A 23594-nucleotide genomic window follows, 5' to 3' on the forward strand; every position below is an offset into this window, starting at 1 on the left:
GATAACACCTCTAATACTGTAAATAGTGATAACACCTCTAATACTGTAAATAGTGATAACACCCCTACCACTGTAGAGTGATAACAGCTCTAATACTGTAAATAGTGATAACACCTCTACTCCTGTCCAGAGTGATAACACCTCTAATACAGTAAATAGTGATACCACCTCTACTACTGTAAATAGTGATAACACCTCTACTCCTGTCCAGAGTGATAACACCTCTAATACAGTAAATAGTAATAACACCTCTACTACTGTCCAGAGTGATAACACCTCGACTACTGTAAATAGTGATAACACCTCTACTACTGTCCAGAGTGATAACACCTCTAATACAGTAAATAGTGATAACACCTCTAATACAGTAAATAGTGATAACACCTCGACTACTGTAAATAGTGATAACACCTCTACTACTGTATAGTGATTACACCTCTACTACTGTCCAGAGTGATAACACCTCTACTACTGTCCAGAGTGATAACACCTCTACTACTGTTCATAGTGATAACACATCTACTACTGTTCATAGTGATAACACCCCTACTACTGTTCATAGTGATAACACCCCTACTACTGTCCAGAGTGATAACACCTCTAACACCATAAATAGTGACACCACCTCTAATACCGTAAATAGTGATCACCTCTACAACTATCCAGAATGATAACACCTCTAATACAGTAAATAGTGATAACACCTATACTACTGTAAATAGTGATAACACCTCTAATACCGTATATAGTGATACCACATCTAATACCGTCAATAGTGATAACACCTCTACTACTGTTCATTGCGATAACACCTCTAATACTGTTCATAGTGATAACACCTCTACTACTGTTCATAGTGATAACACCTCTACTACTGTTCATAGTGATAACACCTCTACTACTGTCCAGAGTGATAACACCTCTACTATTGTTCATAGTGATAACACCTCTACTACTGTCCAGAGTGATAACACCTCTACTACTGTCCAGAGTGATAACACCTCTACTACTGTTCATAGTGATAACACCTCTACTACTGTCCAGAGTGATAACACCTCTACTACTGTTCATAGTGATAACACCTCTACTACTGTCCAGAGTGATAACACCTCTACTACTGTTCATAGTGATAACACCTCTACTACTGTCCATAGTGATAACACCTCTACTACTGTATAGTGATTACACATCTACTACTGTTCATAGTGATAACACCTCTACTACTGTTCATAGTGATAACACCTCTACTACTGTCCAGAGTGATAACACCTCTACTATTGTTCATAGTGATAACACCTCTACTACTGTCCAGAGTGATAACACCTCTACTACTGTTCATAGTGATAACACCTCTACTACTGTTCATAGTGATAACACCTCTACTACTGTCCAGAATGATAACACCTCTACTACTGTCCAGAATGATAACACCACTAGTACTGTCCATAGTGATAACACCCCTACTACTGTCCAGAGTGATAACACCTCTACTACTGTTCATAGTGATAACACCTCTACTACTGTGGTCTCGTGTGGCACAGTTGGTAGAGCATGGTGTTTGCAACGCCAGGGTTGTGTGTTCGATACCCACGGGGGACCAGTACGTGAAAAAAATGTATGAAATATATGCATTCACTACAGTAAGTCGCTCTGGATAAGAGTGTCTGCTAAATGACAAAAATGTTAAAAAAAATGTACAAAATACTGTTCATAGTGATAACGCCTCTACTACTGAATAGTGATAACACCCCTACTACGGTAGAGTGATAACATCTCTACTGTCCAGAGATCTACTACTGTAGAGTGATAACACCTCTAATACTGTCAATAGTGATCACCTCTACTACTGTCCAGAGTAACAACTTCTCTACTACTGTCGAGAGTGATAACACCTCTACTACTGTAGATTGATATCATCTCTACTGTCCAGAATTCTACTACTTTAGAGTGATAACACCTCTACTACTGTCCAGAGTGATAACACCTCTACTACTGTCCAGAGTGATAACACCTCTATTACAGTAAATAGTGATAACACCTCTAATACAGTAAATAGTGATAACACCTCTAATACTGTAAATAGTGATAACACCTCTAATACAGTAAATAGTGATAGCACCTCTACAACTATCCAGAGTGATAACACCTATACTACTGTAAATAGTGATAACACCTCTAATACCGTATATAGTGATACCACATCTAATACCGTCAATAGTGATAACACCTCTACTACTGTTCATTGCGATAACACCTCTACTACTGTTCATAGTGATAACACCTCTACTACTGTTCATAGTGATAACACCTCTACTACTGTCCAGAGTGATAACACCTCTACTATTGTTCATAGTGATAACACCTCTACTACTGTCCAGAGTGATAACACCTCTACTACTGTCCAGAGTGATAACACCTCTACTACTGTTCATAGTGATGACACCTCTACTACTGTTCATAGTGATAACACCCCTACTACTGTTCATAGTGATAACACCTCTACTACTGTCCAGAGTGATAACACCTCTACTACTGTTCATAGTGATAACACCTCTACTACTGTCCAGAGTGATAACACCTCTACTACTATTCATAGTGATAACACCTCTACTACTGTCCATAGTGATAACACCTCTACTACTGTATAGTGATTACACATCTACTACTGTTCATAGTGATAACACCTCTACTACTGTTCATAGTGATAACACCTCTACTACTGTCCAGAGTGATAACACCTCTACTATTGTTCATAGTGATAACACCTCTACTACTGTCCAGAGTGATAACACCTCTACTACTGTCCAGAGTGATAACACCTCTACTACTGTTCATAGTGATAACACCTCTACTACTGTTCATAGTGATAACACCCCTACTACTGTTCATAGTGATAACACATCTACTACTGTCCAGAGTGATAACACCTCTACTACTGTTCATAGTGATAACACCTCTAGTACTGTCCAGAGTGATAACACCTCTACTACTGTCCATAGTGATAACACCTCTACTACTGTATAGTGATTACACATCTACTACTGTTCATAGTGATAACACCTCTACTACTATTCATAGTGATAACACCTCTACTACTGTATAGTGATTACACATCTACTACTGTTCATAGTGATAACACCTCTACTACTGTTCATAGTGATAACACCCCTACTACTGTTCATAGTGATAACACCTCTACTACTGTCCAGAATGATAACACCGCTAGTACTGTTCATAGTGATAACACCTCTACTACTGTCCAGAATGATTACACCTCTACTACTGTCCAGAATGATAACACCGCTAGTACTGTCCATAGTGATAACACCCCTACTACTGTCCAGAGTGATAACACCTCTACTACTGTTCATAGTGATAACACCTCTACTACTGTGGTCCCGTGTGGCACAGTTGGTAGAGCATGGTGTTTGCAACGCCAGGGTTGTGGGTTCGATACCCACGGGGGACCAGTACGGGAAAAAAATGTATGAAATATATGCATTCACTACAGTAAGTCGCTCTGGATAAGAGCGTCTGCTAAATGACAAAAATTTTTAAAAAATGTCAAAAATACTGTTCATAGTGATAACACCTCTACTACTGAATAGTGATAACACCCCTACTACGGTAGAGTGATAACATCTCTACTGTCCAGAGATCTACTACTGTAGAGTGATAACACCTCTAATACTGTCAATAGTGATCACCTCTACTACTGTCCAGAGTAACAACACCTCTACTACTGTCGAGAGTGATAACACCTCTACTACCGTAGTGATATCATCTCTACTGTCCAGAATTCTACTACTGTAGAGTGATAACACCTCTACTACTGTCCAGAGTGATAACACCTCTACTACTGTCCAGAGTGATAACACCTCTATTACAGTAAATAGTGATAACACCTCTAATACAGCAAATAGTGATAACACCTCTAATACAGTAAATAGTGATAACACCTCTAATACAGTAAATAGTGATAACACCTCTAATACAGTAAATAGTGATAACACCTCTAATACAGTAAATAGTGATAACACCTCTACTACTGTTCATAGTGATAACACCTCTACTACTGTCCAGAGTGATAACACCTCTACTATTGTTCATAGTGATAACACCTCTACTACTGTCCAGAGTGATAACACCTCTACTATTGTTCATAGTGATAACACCTCTACTACTGTTCATAGTGATAACACCTCTACTACTGTCCAGAGTGATAACACCTCTACTACTGTTCATAGTGATAACACCTCTACTACTGTTCATAGTGATAACACCTCTACTACTGTCCAGAGTGATAACACCTCTACTACTGTTCATAGTGATAACACCTCTACTACTGTCCAGAGTGATAACACCTCTACTACTGTTCATAGTGATAACACCTCTACTACTGTATAGTGATTACACATCTACTACTGTTCATAGTGATAACACCTCTACTACTATTCATAGTGATAACACCTCTACTACTGTCATAGTGATAACACATCTACTACTGTTCATAGTGATAACACCTCTACTACTGTTCATAGTGATAACACCCCTACTACTGTTCATAGTGATAACACCTCTACTACTGTCCAGAATGATAACACCGCTAGTACTGTTCATAGTGATAACACCTCTACTACTGTCCAGAATGATAACACCGCTAGTACTGTCCAGAGTGATAACACCCCTACTCCTGTCCAGAGTGATAACACCTCTACTACTGTTCATAGTGATAACACCTCTACTACTGTGGTCCCGTGTGGCACAGTTGGTAGAGCATGGTGTTTGCAACGCCAGGGTTGTGGATTCGATACCCACGGGGGACCAGTACGGGAAAAAAATGTATGAAATATATGCATTCACTACAGTAAGTCGCTCTGGATAAGAGCGTCTGCTAAATGACAAAAATGTTTAAAAAATGTAAAAAATACTGTTCATAGTGATAACGCCTCTACTACTGAATAGTGATAACACCCCTACAGCGGTAGAGTGATAACATCTCTACTGTCCAGATATCTACTACTGTAGAGTGATAACACCTCTAATACTGTCAATAGTGATCACCTCTACTACTGTCCAGAGTAACAACACCGCTACTACTGTCGAGAGTAACAACACCTCTACTAATGTCCAGAGTAACAACACCTCTACTACCGTCGAGAGTGATAACACCTCTACTACTGTCCAGAGTAACAACACCTCTACTACTGTCCAGAGTGATAATACATCTACTACTGTCGAGAGTGATAACACCTCTACTACTGTATAGTGATAACACCTCTATTACTGTCGAGAGTGATAATACCTCTACTACTGTTCATAGTGATAACACCTCTACTACTGTCCAAAGTGATAACACCTCTACTACTGTATAGTGATAACACCCCTACTACTGTTCATAGTGATAACACCTCTACAACTGTCCAGAGTGATAACACCTCTACTACTGTATAGTGATAACACCCCTACTACTGTTCATAGTGATATCACCTCTACTACTGTCTAGAGTGATAACACCTCTACTACTGTATAGTGATAACACCCCTGCTACTGTTCATAGTGATAACACCTCTACTACTGTCCATAGTGAAAACACCTCCACTACTGTCCAGAGTGATAACACCCCTGCTACTGTTCATAGTGATAACACCTCTACTACTGTCCAGAGTGATAACACCTATACTGCTGACCAGAGTGATAACACCTCTACTACTGTAGAGTGATAACATCTCTACTGTCCAGAGTTCTACTACTTTAGAGTGATAACACTTCTACTACTGTCCAGAGTGATAACACCTCTACTACTGTAAATAGTGATAACACCTCTACTACTGTCCAGAGCGATAACACCTCTACTACTGTCCAGAGTGAAAACACCTCTACTACTGTATAGTGATAACACCCCTACTACTGTCCAGAGTGATTCCACATCTAATACCGTAAATAGTGATCACCTCTACTACTGTCCAGAGTGATAACCTCTCTACGACTGTCCAGAGTGATAACACCTCTACTACTGTCCAGAGTGATTACACCTCTACTACTGTCCAGAGTGATAACACCTCTACTACTGTATAGTAATAACACCCCTACTACTGTCCAGATTGATAACACCTCTACTACTGTTCATAGTGATAACACCTCTACTACTGTTCATAGTGATAACACCTCTACTACTGTCCAGAGTGATAACACCTCTACTATTGTAGAGTGATAACATCTCTACTACTGTCCATAGTGATATCACCTCTACTACTGTCCAGAGTGATAACACCTCTACTACTGTGTAGTGATTACACCTCTACTACTGTTCATAGTGATAACACCTCCACTACTGTCCAGAGTGATAACATCTCTACTACTGTATAGTGATAACACCTCTACTACTGTCCAGAGTGATAACACCCCTACTACTGTCCAGAGTGATAACACCCCTACTACTGTCCATAGTGATAACACCTCTACTTCTGTCCATAGTGATAACACCCCTACTACTGTTCATAGTGATAACACCTCTAGTACGGTCCAGAGTGATAACACCTCTACTACTGTTCATAGTGATAACACCTCTACTACTGTTCATAGTGATAACACCTCTACTACTGTCCAGAGTGATAACACCTCTACTACTGTCCAGAGTGATAACACTTCTACTATTGTAGAGTGATAACATCTCTACTACTGTCCATAGTGATAACACCTCTACTACTGTCCAGAGTGATAACACCTTTACTATTGTTCATAGTGATAACACCTCTACTACTGTCCAGAGTGATAACACCTATACTGCTGACCAGAGTGATAACACCTCTACTACTGTAGAGTGATAACATCTCTACTGTCCAGAGTTCTACTACTTTAGAGTTATAACACTTCTACTACTGTCCAGAGTGATAACACCTCTACTACTGTAAATAGTGATAACACCTCTACTACTGTCCAGAGCGATAACACCTCTACTACTGTCCAGAGTGAAAACACCTCTACTACTGTATAGTGATAACACCCCTACTACTGTCCAGAGTGATACCACATCTAATACCGTAAATAGTGATCACCTCTACTACTGTCCAGAGTGATAACCTCTCTACGACTGTCCAGAGTGATAACACCTCTACTACTGTCCAGAGTGATTACACCTCTACTACTGTCCAGAGTGATAACACCTCTACTACTGTATAGTAATAACACCTCTACTACTGTCCAGAGTGATAACACCTCTACTACTGTTCATAGTGATAACACCTCTACTACTGTTCATAGTGATAACACCTCTACTACTGTCCAGAGTGATAACACCTCTACTACTGTCCAGAGTGATAACACCTCTACTATTGTAGAGTGATAACATCTCTACTACTGTCCATAGTGATATCACCTCTACTACTGTCCAGAGTGATAACACCTCTACTACTGTGTAGTGATTACACCTCTACTACTGTTCATAGTGATAACACCTCCACTACTGTCCAGAGTGATAACATCTCTACTACTGTATAGTGATAACACCTCTACTACTGTCCAGAGTGATAACACCCCTACTACTGTCCAGAGTGATAACACCCCTACTACTGTCCATAGTGATAACACCTCTACTACTGTCCAGAGTGATAACACCTCTACTACTGTTCATAGTGGTAACACCTCTACTACTGTTCAGAGTGATAACACCTCTACTACTGTTCATAGTGATAACACCTCTACTACTGTTCATAGTGATAACACCTCTACTACTGTCCAGAGTGATAACACCTCTACTACTGTGCAGAGTGATAACACCTCTACTACTGTCCATAGTGATAACACCTCTACTACTGTTCATAGTGATAACACCTCTACTACTGTCCATAGTGATAACACCTCTACTACTGTCCATAGTGATAACACCTCTACTACTGTTCATAGTGATAACACCTCTAATACAGTACATAGTGATAACACCTCTACTACTGTTCATAGTGATAACACCTCCACTACTGTCCAGAGTGATAACATCTCTACTACTGTCATAGTGATAACACCTCTACTACTGTTCAGAGTGATAACACCTCTACTGCTGTATAGTGATAACACCCCTACTACTGTTCAGAGTGATAACACCTCTACTACTGTTCAGAGTGATAACACCTCTACTACTGTTCATAGTGATAACACCTCTACTACTGTCCAGAGTGATAACACCTCTACTACTGTCCAGAGTGATAACACCTCTACTACTGTCCAGAGTGATAACACCTCTACTACTGTTCATAGTGATAACACCTCTACTACTGTCCAGAGTCATAACACCTCTACTACTGTTCATAGTGATAACACCTCTACTACTGTTCATAGTGATAACATCTCTAATACAGTAAATAGTAATAACACCTCTACTACTGTTCATAGTAATAACACCTCCACTACTTTCCAGAGTGATAACATCTCTACTACTGTATAGTGATAACACCTCTACTACTGTTCAGAGTGATAACACCTCTACTGCTGTATAGTGATAACACCCCTACTACTGTCCAGAGTGATAACAGCTCTACTACTGTCCAGAGTGATAACACCTCTACTACTGTTCAGAGTGATAACACCTCTACTATTGTAGAGTGATAACAACTCTACTACTGTCCATAGTGATAACACCTCTACTACTGTCCAGAGTGATAACACCTCTACTACTGTATAGTGATTACACCTCTACTACTGTTCATAGTGATAACACCTCTAATACAGTAAATAGTAATAACACCTCTACTACTGTTCATAGTAATAACACCTCCACTTCTGTCCAGAGTGATAACATCTCTACTACTGTATAGTGATAACACCTCTACTACTGTTCAGAGTGATAACACCTCTACTGCTGTATAGTGATAACACCCCTACTACTGTCCAGAGTGATAACAGCTCTACTACTGTCCAGAGTGATAACACCTCTACTACTGTCCAGAGTGATAACACCTCTACTACTGTTCATAGTGATAACACCTCTACTACTGTCCAGAGTGATAACACCTCTACTACTGTATAGTGATAACACCTCTACTACTGTCCATAGTGATAACACCTCTACTACTGTATAGTGATAACACCTCTACTACTGTCCATAGTGATAACACCTCTACTACTGTTCATAGTGATAACACCTCTACTACTGTTCATAGTGATAACACCTCTACTACTGTCCAGAGTGATAACACCCCTACTACTGTCCATAGTGATAACACCTCTACTACTGTCCATAGTGATAACATCCCTACTACTGTTCATAGTGATAACACCTCTAGTACGGTCCAGAGTGATAACACCTCTACTACTGTTCATAGTGATAACACCTCTACTACTGTCCAGAGTGATAACACCTCTACTACTGTCCAGAGTGATAACACCTCTACTATTGTAGAGTGATAACATCTCTACTACTGTCCATAGTGATAACACCTCTACTACTGGCCAGAGTGATAACACCTCTACTACTGTATAGTGATTACACCTCTACTACTGTTCATAGTGATAACACCTCTAATACAGTAAATACTGATAACACCTCTACTACTGTTCATAGTGATAACACCTCCACTACTGTCCAGAGTGATAACATCTCTACTACTGTATAGTGATAACACCTCTACTACTGTTCAGAGTGATAACACCTCTACTGCTGTATAGTGATAACACCCCTACTACTGTCCAGAGTGATAACAGCTCTACTACTGTCCAGAGTGATAACACCTCTACTACTGTCCAGAGTGATAACACCTCTAATACAGTAAATAGTAATAACACCTCTACTACTGTTCATAGTGATAACACCTCCACTACTGTCCAGAGTGATAACATCTCTACTACTGTATAGTGATAACACCTCTACTACTGTTCAGAGTGATAACACCTCTACTGCTGTATAGTGATAACACCCCTACTACTGTCCAGAGTGATAACACCTCTACTACTGTCCAGAGTGATAACACCTCTACTACTGTTCATAGTGATAACACCTCTACTACTGTCCAGAGTGATAACACCTCTACTACTGTATAGTGATAACACCTCTACTACTGTCCATAGTGATAACACCTCTACTACTGTATAGTGATAACACCTCTACTACTGTCCATAGTGATAACACCTCTACTACTGTTCATAGTGATAACACCTCTACTACTGTTCATAGTGATAACACCTCTACTACTGTCCAGAGTGATAACACCCCTACTACTGTCCATAGTGATAACACCTCTACTACTGTCCATAGTGATAACACCCCTACTACTGTTCATAGTGATAACACCTCTAGTACGGTCCAGAGTGATAACACCTCTACTACTGTTCATAGTGATAACACCTCCACTACTGTCCAGAGTGATAACATCTCTACTACTGTATAGTGATAACACCCCTACTACTGTTCATAGTGATAACACCTCTAGTACGGTCCAGAGTGATAACACCTCTACTACTGTTCATAGTGATAACACCTCTACTACTGTTCATAGTGATAACACCTCTACTACTGTCCAGAGTGATAACACCTCTACTACTGTCCAGAGTGATAACACCTCTACTATTGTAGAGTGATAACATCTCTACTACTGTCCATATTGATAACACCTCTACTACTGTCCAGAGTGATAACACCTCTACTACTGTATAGTGATTACACCTCTACTACTGTTCATAGTGATAACACCTCTAATACAGTAAATAGTAATAACACCTCTACTACTGTTCATAGTAATAACACCTCCACTACTGTCCAGAGTGATAACATCTCTACTACTGTATAGTGATAACACCTCTACTACTGTTCAGAGTGATAACACCTCTACTGCTGTATTGTGATAACACCCCTACTACTGTCCAGAGTGATAACAGCTCTACTACTGTCCAGAGTGATAACACCTCTACTACTGTCCAGAGTGATAACACCTCTACTACTGTTCATAGTGATAACACCTCTACTACTGTCCAGAGTGATAACACCTCTACTACTGTATAGTGATAACACCTCTACTACTGTCCATAGTGATAACACCTCTACTACTGTATAGTGATAACACCTCTACTACTGTCCATAGTGATAACACCTCTACTACTGTACATAGTGATAACACCTCTACTACTGTTCATAGTGATAACACCTCTACTACTGTCCAGAGTGATAACACCCCTACTACTGTCCATAGTGATAACACCTCTACTACTGTCCATAGTGATAACACCCCTACTACTGTTCATAGTGATAACACCTCTAGTACGGTCCAGAGTGATAACACCTCTACTACTGTTCATAGTGATAACACCTCTACTACTGTCCAGAGTGATAACACCTCTACTACTGTCCAGAGTGATAACACCTCTACTATTGTAGAGTGATAACATCTCTACTACTGTCCATAGTGATAACACCTCTACTACTGTCCAGAGTGATAACACCTCTACTACTGTATAGTGATTACACCTCTACTACTGTTCATAGTGATAACACCTCTAATACAGTAAATACTGATAACACCTCTACTACTGTTCATAGTGATAACACCTCCACTACTGTCCAGAGTGATAACATCTCTACTACTGTATAGTGATAACACCTCTACTACTGTTCAGAGTGATAACACCTCTACTGTTGTATAGTGATAACACCCCTACTACTGTCCAGAGTGATAACACCTCTACTACTGTCCAGAGTGATAACACCTCTACTACTGTCCAGAGTGATAACACCTCTACTACTGTCCAGAGTGATAACACCTCTACTACTGTTCATAGTGATAACACCTCTACTACTGTCCAGAGTGATAACACCACTACTACTGTATAGTGATAACACCTCTACTACTGTCCATAGTGATAACACCTCTACTACTGTTCATAGTGATAACACCTCTACTACTGTTCATAGTGATAACACCTCTACTACTGTCCAGAGTGATAACACCCCTACTACTGTCCATAGTGATAACACCTCTACTACTGTCCATAGTGATAACACCCCTACTACTGTTCATAGTGATAACACCTCTAGTACGGTCCAGAGTGATAACACCTCTACTACTGTTCATAGTGATAACACCTCCACTACTGTCCAGAGTGATAACATCTCTACTACTGTATAGTGATAACACCCCTACTACTGTTCATAGTGATAACACCTCTAGTACGGTCCAGAGTGATAACACCTCTACTACTGTTCATAGTGATAACACCTCTACTACTGTTCATAGTGATAACACCTCTACTACTGTCCAGAGTGATAACACCTCTACTACTGTCCAGAGTGATAACACCTCTACTATTGTAGAGTGATAACATCTCTACTACTGTCCATATTGATAACACCTCTACTACTGTCCAGAGTGATAACACCTCTACTACTGTATAGTGATTACACCTCTACTACTGTTCATAGTGATAACACCTCTAATACAGTAAATAGTAATAACACCTCTACTACTGTTCATAGTAATAACACCTCCACTACTTTCCGGAGTGTTAACATCTCTACTACTGTATAGTGATAACACCTCTACTACTGTTCAGAGTGATAACACCTCTACTGCTGTATAGTGATAACACCCCTACTACTGTCCAGAGTGATAACAGCTCTACTACTGTCCAGAGTGATAACACCTCTACTACTGTTCAGAGTGATAACACCTCTACTATTGTAGAGTGATAACAACTCTACTACTGTCCATAGTGATAACACCTCTACTACTGTCCAGAGTGATAACACCTCTACTACTGTATAGTGATTACACCTCTACTACTGTTCATAGTGATAACACCTCTAATACAGTAAATAGTAATAACACCTCTACTACTGTTCATAGTAATAACACCTCCACTTCTGTCCAGAGTGATAACATCTCTACTACTGTATAGTGATAACACCTCTACTACTGTTCAGAGTGATAACACCTCTACTGCTGTATAGTGATAACACCCCTACTACTGTCCAGAGTGATAACAGCTCTACTACTGTCCAGAGTGATAACACCTCTACTACTGTCCAGAGTGATAACACCTCTACTACTGTTCATAGTGATAACACCTCTACTACTGTCCAGAGTGATAACACCTCTACTACTGTATAGTGATAACACCTCTACTACTGTCCATAGTGATAACACCTCTACTACTGTATAGTGATAACACCTCTACTACTGTCCATAGTGATAACACCTCTACTACTGTTCATAGTGATAACACCTCTACTACTGTTCATAGTGATAACACCTCTACTACTGTCCAGAGTGATAACACCCCTACTACTGTCCATAGTGATAACACCTCTACTACTGTCCATAGTGATAACACCCCTACTACTGTTCATAGTGATAACACCTCTAGTACGGTCCAGAGTGATAACACCTCTACTACTGTTCATAGTGATAACACCTCTACTACTGTCCAGAGTGATAACACCTCTACTACTGTCCAGAGTGATAACACATCTACTATTGTAGAGTGATAACATCTCTACTACTGTCCATAGTGATAACACCTCTACTACTGTCCAGAGTGATAACACCTCTACTACTGTATAGTGATTACACCTCTACTACTGTTCATAGTGATAACACCTCTAATACAGTAAATACTGATAACACCTCTACTACTGTTCATAGTGATAACACCTCCACTACTGTCCAGAGTGATAACATCTCTACTACTGTATAGTGATAACACCTCTACTACTGTTCAGAGTGATAACACCTCTACTGCTGTATAGTGATAACACCCCTACTACTGTCCAGAGTGATAACAGCTCTACTACTGTCCAGAGTGATAACACCTCTACTACTGTCCAGAGTGATAACACCTCTAATACAGTAAATAGTAATAACACCTCTACTACTGTTCATAGTGATAACACCTCCACTACTGTCCAGAGTGATAACATCTCTACTACTGTATAGTGATAACACCTCTACTACTGTTCAGAGTGATAACGCCTCTACTACTGTCCAGAGTGATAACACCTCTACTATTGTAGAGTGATAACATCTCTACTACTGTCCATATTGATAACACCTCTACTACTGTCCAGAGTGATAACACCTCTACTACTGTATAGTGATTACACCTCTTCTACTGTTCATAGTGATAACACCTCTAATACAGTAAATAGTAATAACACCTCTACTACTGTTCATAGTAATAACACCTCCACTACTTTCCAGAGTGATAACATCTCTACTACTGTATAGTGATAACACCTCTACTACTGTTCAGAGTGATAACACCTCTACTGCTGTATAGTGATAACACCCCTACTACTGTCCAGAGTGATAACAGCTCTACTACTGTCCAGAGTGATAACACCTCTACTACTGTTCAGAGTGATAACACCTCTACTATTGTAGAGTGATAACAACTCTACTACTGTCCATAGTGATAACACCTCTACTACTGTCCAGAGTGATAACACCTCTACTACTGTATAGTGATAACACCTCTACTACTGTTCATAGTGATAACACCTCTAATACAGTAAATAGTAATAACACCTCTACTACTGTCCATAGTGATAACACCTCTACTACTGTCCAGAGTGATAACACCTCTACTACTGTATAGTGATAACACCTCTACTACTGTTCAGAGTGATAACACCTCTACTGCTGTATAGTGATAACACCCCTACTACTGTCCAGAGTGATAACAGCTCTACTACTGTCCAGAGTGATAACACCTCTACTACTGTCCAGAGTGATAACACCTCTACTACTGTTCATAGTGATAACACCTCTACTACTGTCCAGAGTGATAACACCTCTACTACTGTATAGTGATAACACCTCTACTACTGTCCATAGTGATAACACCTCTACTACTGTATAGTGATAACACCTCTACTACTGTCCATAGTGATAACACCTCTACTACTGTTCATAGTGATAACACCTCTACTACTGTTCATAGTGATAACACCTCTACTACTGTCCAGAGTGATAACACCCCTACTACTGTCCATAGTGATAACACCTCTACTACTGTCCATAGTGATAACACCCCTACTACTGTTCATAGTGATAACACCTCTAGTACGGTCCAGAGTGATAACACCTCTACTACTGTTCATAGTGATAACACCTCTACTACTGTCCAGAGTGATAACACCTCTACTACTGTCCAGAGTGATAACACCTCTACTATTGTAGAGTGATAACATCTCTACTACTGTCCATAGTGATAACACCTCTACTACTGTCCAGAGTGATAACACCTCTACTACTGTATAGTGATTACACCTCTACTACTGTTCATAGTGATAACACCTCTAATACAGTAAATAGTGATAACACCTCTACTACTGTTCATAGTGATAACACCTCCACTACTGTCCAGAGTGATAACATCTCTACTACTGTATAGTGATAACACCTCTACTACTGTTCAGAGTGATAACACCTCTACTGTTGTATAGTGATAACACCCCTACTACTGTCCAGAGTGATAACACCTCTACTACTGTCCAGAGTGATAACACCTCTACTACTGTCCAGAGTGATAACACCTCTACTACTGTCCAGAGTGATAACACCTCTACTACTGTTCATAGTGATAACACCTCTACTACTGTCCAGAGTGATAACACCTCTACTACTGTATAGTGATAACACCTCTACTACTGTCCATAGTGATAACACCTCTACTACTGTATAGTGATAACACCCCTACTATTGTTCATAGTGATAACACCTCTACTACTGTCCAGAGTGATAACACCTCTACTACTGTCCAGAGCGATAACACCTCAACTACTGTTCATAGTGATAACACCTCTACTACTGTCCAGAGTGATAACACCTCTACTACTGTTCATAGTGATAACACCTCTACTACTGTTCATAGTGATAACACCTCTACTACTGTCCAGAGTGATAACACCTCTACTACTGTCCATAGTGATAACACCTCTAGTACTGTCCAGAGCGATAACACCTCAACTACTGTTCATAGTGATAACACCTCTACTACTGTCCAGAGTGATAACACCTCTACTACTGTCCATAGTGATAACACCTCTACTACTGTTCATAGTGATAACACCTCTACTACTGTCCAGAGTGATAACACCTCTACTACTGTCCATAGTGATAACACCTCTACTACTGTATAGTGATAACACCTCTACTACTGTTCATAGTGATAACACCTCTGCTACTGTCCAGAGTGATAACACCTCTACTACTGTATAGTGATAACACCTCTACTACTGTCCATAGTGATAACACCTCTACTACTGTATAGTGATAACACCTCTACTACTGTTCATAGTGATAACACCTCTGCTACTGTACAGTACTGTATGACGGCCAAGTTGGGAAGGGCAGTGAGCTGGAGATGGCAGCTCAGTGTTAAAACCCCAGCTGTCTGAGAAAAGTCATGGTGCTCCAGGATCTCTCATTCATCCTCGTTCTGTTTCAGGGCCCTAGACTGCAGTACACCGCAACGCATCGGACCTGTGGCCAGAGTCACAAGCAGTCTCATGCCTCGGGAAACCCCCAACACCACCAGAAACAGAGGGAAAGTACAGTGAGACCTGCGGGCCAAAGGACAGAGCGAGAGGTTCGGTCATCGTCGCGACAGGCACTTGGGTTTGAGGAGAGGAGACACTAAGGGTAAGAGGAGCATGATTTTTCTGTTTGTCAGGTCAAGAGGTTAGCAGGTCATGGAGGAAGGAAATGGATGTGCGTAATTGTTCAATAAAAAAAGAGACAGACAGTCAGAGACAGACAGACAGAGATATTGTATGTCTGAAGGGTGTTATGTAGAGTACAGATTGTTCTCTGTATTTGTACCTTTTCTCCTCACACCTTCAGCATGATGTTGATGGCAACAATATCTATGCAAGTGTCACAGTTTTGCTTCCGTCCCTCTCCTTGCCCCAACATGGGTTTGAATCATGGACCCTCTGCACACATCGACAACAGTCACCCTCGAAGCATCGTTACCTATCGCTCCACAAAAGCTGCGGTCCTTGCAAAGCAAGGGGAACAACTACTTCAAGGTCTCAGAGTGAGTGACATCACTGATTGAAATGCCCCACAGAGCGCCCGGCTAACTAGCCAGTCATTTCACACCGGTTACACAAGTGTAACTAATCTTTCCATAATAGAACAACTTGGGAGGTTATTTCAGCAGGCAGAATAAACATCTTCTCTCCATAAGTCAATGCGTTGATCTCAGAGCGGCTGAAAGAACAGTAAAGACGACCGTGAGGGAAGCGTACATACATTCACACATTACGTTTATTATTGCACCAATCACTTGGCAGCGTTGTACAAATCTCCTGAGACGTGGTCCATGTTTAAAGGAGTAGTGTGGCCCAGCGGAGTGCGGTGGTGGGTCCACACACACACACGCAGAAACACACACACACATACAGTCACGTCCTAGGTTCCTGTCTCTAATCATCTCCCATTTAGCAGCATGTGCACTCTGTGTGGAACAACTCACTCTGAGGGGAAACGTGACTCTCTCTTCCTTACTCAGCGACGGGCCGGCGAAGAGAGGAAGGAGGGAAGGAGGGGATTGAGGGAAGGAGGGAAGGATGGGAAGGATAGGAAAGGAAAATAGAGGAAAAGAGGAATGTACACACATCCAGGGTGCGGAGGGCGTTTGGGTTTGGCCTTCTATGGAAGCGTGTGTGTGTATGTGTGTGTGTGTGTGTGTGTGTGTGTGTGTGTGTGTGTGTGTGTGTGTGTGTGTGTGTGTGTGTGTGTGTGTGTGTGTGTGTGTGTGTGTGTGTGTGTGTGTGTGTGAGAGCTTATTGGCCGCAAATTGTTTTTTAAAAACAAATCCTAACAAATTCTCAATTCTCCAGAATCACAACTTGCCATAACACAAGGTACAAATGCTGTTTTCTCATGATGTCTTCACTGCGTCTGTCAAGTGTTGTACTGATTTCTGCCCACTAGTGGTGAAAGTAGGATGTTAGTTAAAGGGTGAGATATGGGTATCAGGGGTATCTTCTCCGCTACTGTAGATGTGTGGAGAGTGAAATGATTGGACTTAGCGCCCTCTTGTGGTCAAAGAGATTACATCAAATCAAATTTGATTTGTCACATTCATCGTAAACAACAGGTGCACCCAAGCAGTGAAATGCTTACTTACGGGTCCTTTTCAAACAATGCAGAGTTAAAGATAAACAATTTCAATAAAACATTGACATAGTGACACAAGGAATAAATACACACAACCAAACATATTAGACACACACGCACACACGCATGCACACGCACACAGACACACGGGCACACACACAGTTGAACTTTCCATCATCATTGTGTAGAAAGAGCAGAAAGAGAGAGAAGGACATGTCCGACAACTTGTGTTTATGAGGTCGTGCTGCAACCCAGAACCAGAGTGTTTTAGTTTAGTTTATTCTGACAAAGAAGACAAGTGAAAGACACAGTGCAGATAAAAACAAGTTAAGAGGTGTGCAGGTGAGTGACCATAGAGGTTACATATACAACAGCTAACTGGACCCTGAATTTCACGTGATCACAAAAACACACATGTGATCTTATGTTGAATTTGATGTGAAATCATGTTTTTTTTCTGTGAGGGTAATTCACACTGTTTTGTATTTTTTTGCTGTGCAGATCAGTTTTTCTATTTACACAGCACAGTGTAATTACAGTGGATAGGAGGTCGTTCATGGAATAAAGGGAATGGGCGTAGCTCCACTCATGTTGTTGCTCTGAGAATGAACAGAGTGAATATTACAGGCCATTCTTCCTCAGTCTCTGGTCTGGTCTACACTGACATGTGGCACAGCTGCTTGATGCTTCCCCAATGTGCTTATTGTAATTGTATTATTTTAATATTGGTGGTTGGAATAATAGAGGCATTATTCCCATGATTTCTCATGTGTTATTCATCAACCTAATGACTGCAATTCTGGCGAGGAGAATCCATCCAGCGCTGCTGTCCAAAACCAATTCCAAACTCTAACAAAATGGCTGATGTTGCTATTAAAACACTAAACCAAAATTAGCAGAGGGAAATAGAATAATTGAATAAATAGTCACCGCCTACAGCACACGTCCCCCGACAATGCAACAGGTTATAGATGTGGTGAGTTAATGTACACTATAGGCCTACAAATGTTATCCATTAATACAGTCTGGCAGCCTTCGTGGTCTATAGAGGGATAATAACAACCATATTCATGTGTCTACAGATCCACTACTTACACTATACACAAAACATTTGCAGCTGAAATTGGAATGTCTGCTGGCTGAGCCAATGTTAGCTGACACAACGCTGACATTGCATTAACAGTAAGCGGGTGGACTGTGTAACACTGGCGGCGGCCATCTAATTTGTGTGGCTCCAACAGCCTACCCACATGAAAAACGACTGTATTCACTGTAGTGTTTCTGTGGGCTTTATTGTAGCATTCACTGTAGTGTTTCTGTGGACTGAAGTATACTGTAGTATTTACTATAGTGTTTTAGTTGCATTATCTTTGAGATAGAAGCAGGGTTTTTCTCCTTGAGGAGTAAATTTGAGGAGTAAAAGTAAATTAAACAGGAGTTCAATTTGATAAACTCTTTGGTTAGTGTCAGTTGATCTCAAAAAGTATTTGTATATTTAGACAACCTTAAATTTAAAAATGAAATGATACCTCTTCTATCAAAAACCTGAAGCTCTCAGGTGAATTTACACTATGCTTTCAAATCACTTGTTTTAGGCCAATAGTGTCGTAATGGTGCCTGCGGTTAGACACAGCTGTATATGAATTCAACGTGAGAAATACTAAAAGAGCAAATTTTCCATAACATGTAGGTAGAAAGGTTGGACTGGGGTCTGAACTGATAGTTCAGAGTTTCTGCTCTTTTCAAAAGCCATATGGAACACAATATAATTATGGTCTATACGTGGCATGTAGGTTTCTCACTTATGACTGGCACAAATTGGGATATGGGGGTGGGGAATGGGCAGGGTATATGCAAATTAAATACTGTGGTATCTACTATAGTTTTTATAAATGTGTTTTTTCTGACATTTCTATATTATTTACTACAGTATTTGTTTGCGGATAACACTAGTATTTACTATAGTGTACTACAAAATTATATACTAAGTACTACACATGATCAAAGGATACTGCAGTGTGTAGTATAGTATTCTAGAGCATACTACAGTTATCTGCAGAATTCTATAATAAGTAGTGTAGTATTCTATAGTAAACTGTAGTATTTTTTTTATGTGGGTAGCGCCCTTCAGTCTAATGACATGGTAATGTGTTGTTGATTTCCCAGACGTCATGGTAAAAGCGCAAAGGTCTGGATGTATGTTATGGTGCTTTTACAGCTTGGTAGTTGGCAGTGTTAAGGAACAGTGTGGAGTGATTTGGTGTTTATGTGCTTTTCTTATTTCGCACTGGCTCATGGGATTAATCAATTCCATCAACAACTTGTTCCTGGTATGCTCCTACAGTGGTTGGGAATGAGAAATGATGCTTAATTCTACCAGTAAACATTCTAAAGATGTTTGATAAACAGGACTGGTGACATTAGTGAAATTTGGAAAACCCTGAAAGTCAAAGTGTTCCGTAGCTTTGACTAGGTCCAATGTGCCGACCTCCTGTTTCTAAGCAGTCTGTCACAACCAAGACTTGATAAAGTCAGCATTTAAGCTTTTTTAGGACAATTCATTTTGGCTGAGCATTAAACCAAATGTTATCCTGTTCCCCTGCTTCCTGCTTGTTTTCTGAGACATAATACATCTGGCATGTGGGCTATATATGAATTCACTGCTGTTCTCTCCTGTTCACAGCCAGGCCTGACTGATTCTTATGAAAGCATGGAGAATCACAACCTTGACTTGGACAGAGTGAGGTCATTTTATCCAGTGTTGAGCGCATACAAATGGTTACTGCGTAGACAAACTGTGCATTAAATGGTTAGTGAAAGCAGAGATATTTTTGCCAAGTCAAACCATAAATGACTTGATTCAGGTGGTATGGTAGTCTGTGGTCCATGTTGATGTCTACAAGAACCACACGTGCCAATTGTCCATTTAGTCATTGCTCTTCCTTTGGCCTGAGGAGGTCACTTAGATGCCATGTCAGTGTTGTACTGCATGTACTTAGCATATACTGACAACCCACTGTGCACAGACGTCAGTTCAAAAGTCTAATTTTGATTTCCATTTGGTTGAGTTGTCAATTAACGTGAATTCAGCGTGAAATCCACAAACAATGTCACCATGCCATTGGATTTCGGTACAAATTTGGGTGAAAAGAAAAGAAAAAATCCCTTACACTGATGCGCAAATCCAATCAGTTTTCCACGTTGCTTCAACGTCATCACATTATTTATTTGGTTGAAATGATGTGAAACAACGTTGATTCAACCAGTTTTTGCCCAGTGGGAATAGATGTGCTGTGAAGACTTTGTCATGTTTAGACTCTGCTATGTTGCATCTAACTCCTCACCTTTCACAGTTGTTTTGTCTAGGTGTCTGGAATAAGACTAATCATAATGTATGAACAGCACAAGAGGTTGGTGGAGAACGGGCTCGTGGTAATGCCTGGAGCGGAATCAGTGGAATGGTACTGTATCAAATACATCAAACACACGGTTTCCATCTGTTTGATGCCATTCCATTGGCTCCGTTCCAGCCATTATTAGGAGCCGTCCTCCCCTCAGCAGCCTCCACTGATCAACAGTAATCTTACAGCTAGCTCAGTGTCCCTCCAAATGTACTCTATCACCTTGTTTGAACCAAATGTTCTCTTTAAAACCCAAACAAGCATACTGCAGTGTTAAAACTCATCTTTTGGTATTTCATTAGTCTGGTTGATATTATCCCAAAATGTTTTGCGTGTCAACAATCAAGTTATCAAGATATATAACTTTCAAAATACAGAAATACAGTCGTATGATGAATCACCTCTTCCCTCATTACACTGGGGTAGGCCCACTGGATTAGTAAAAATTGTTCTGTGTGAAGCTTCAAAGTAATGCGTTGGATTATTTTCAGTTCGAAGATTTGCACATTCACTTCTCAATGATGCAAAACACATCTCTTCATTAGAGCAGGAACTGACGTCCACAACAACAAGGTGCTCGCCCTCTTTTCCTACCCGCCCAGTAACTCAAAACCCCACCTCTGAATAAGAGTGTTATGGTTTCAGAGCCAAAAATGTCTGCCCTTGAGGAGTGGCCTGGCTGTACATGCTGGCAGTATCAAATTCAAATCCATGTGATTTAGCTTGTCAGAACTATTTATTATCTGTTCCACAAAAAGATGGCTTTTAAAATGTTTCAGAGTACAGTATGATCAGAATATTTGGGAGTCCCTCGCTGTGTGTAGTCATATGGTTATAGTGCGCATCCTGAGGCCTCGCTACAAAATGTTAAATAGCACACTTATCTTAGCTCTCATGATTGCGAGAAACTTCGGCGAGGGGTTATTGTACTGCCATACATATTCTCTAATATATCTGTCAGAATGCCTCTGTTTAACTCATTCTATGGTCTTGAAAATCTCATTCTGCTGACCTGCCCTCTCTCTCTCCTATAGGACATGGCCAAGACCCTCCCCTCTACTCATCTATTGTTGGTGGCACTCCAGCTGTGTCTAGTACTACGCCACCATGCCCGTGGGGCGGCATATTACGGGCACAAGCAGCCGCAGCACCCACAGCAGCACCTTCCCCAGCAGCACCAGCCCATGCAACAGTTACCTCACATGTCCCTAGGGAACGGGTATGGGAACGGGAACGGGAATGGGGACGGGCTGCCCCAGCAACAGTATGGGAAGGAAATGCCACAACATATGCCATACGGCAAAGAGATGCCATATGTGCTGCCACAGTATGGGCAAGAACTTCCACAGATGCTTCCACAGATGCACGAACAACCCCAGATGCCACCCAATAAGGGCAAGGGAAAAGGTGAGATTTTAATAGATTGTCTATATCACAGAAAGGTACACGCTTAGAAAAAAAGAGTTATTTGGTTGTCCCCATAGGAGAACCCTTTTTGGTTCTACATGGATCCAAAAGGGTTCTACTTGCAACTAAAAAGGATTCTTCAAAGGGTTCTCCTGTGGGGACAGCCAGAGAACCGTTTTAGGTTCTAGATAGCACCATTTTTTCTAAGAGTGTAGGCTAAACAATAGCATAATTGAACCATATTTAGATTTTAAATTGGGTCATGGCCATGGCCACCAATGTGGGTTTGAAGGGAAGGCCAACATGGACAGTATGGTACAACCAGAGGAAGACGAGCCATGTTCATGGTGCAGTGCTGACATGAAACCATTACCCACTCTCTGACATGTTAATTCCATTCAAAACACCTCTCTACTGCTTTTCCAAGATTCTTCTCCCTTCGCCAAAGCAAACGTCATCTTTCCTAGCATGCACAGGAAATCATATCCAGCTCATGGGTTGTAAAAGCATCCTTGACAAATCACATGTGAAGCAGGAAAAATACACTGTTGTTTACTCACTGTGTATGTCTGTACTGTGTTCTCCACATAGCTTATCCTAATATAGCTACTACTATACAAACCATTTTTCTTCCAAATGATATACTGTCTATACACACCACGTATTTATATTCTGG

The 23594-nt window shown here is 40.6% G+C and overlaps 1 protein-coding gene across 2 annotated transcripts in view; it reads left to right on the top strand.

Moving 5' to 3' along the window:
* The window catches only part of LOC106593744 (collagen alpha-1(VIII) chain), a 47966-nt gene that overhangs the window by 20176 nt on the left and 4196 nt on the right, over positions 1–23594 (top strand). For both annotated transcript variants that reach the window (XM_045697967.1, XM_045697966.1), the window contains exons 2-3: positions 16432–16625; positions 22546–22918. In XM_045697967.1, the coding sequence (XP_045553923.1) occupies positions 22549–22918 (370 nt within the window). In that variant the 5' untranslated portion in view covers positions 16432–16625; positions 22546–22548. The remainder of the gene's footprint in view (positions 1–16431; positions 16626–22545; positions 22919–23594) is intronic.

The sequence above is a fragment of the Salmo salar genome, chromosome ssa16 (assembly GCF_905237065.1).
Source record: "Salmo salar chromosome ssa16, Ssal_v3.1, whole genome shotgun sequence".
NCBI classification, from domain to species: Eukaryota; Metazoa; Chordata; class Actinopteri; order Salmoniformes; family Salmonidae; genus Salmo; species Salmo salar.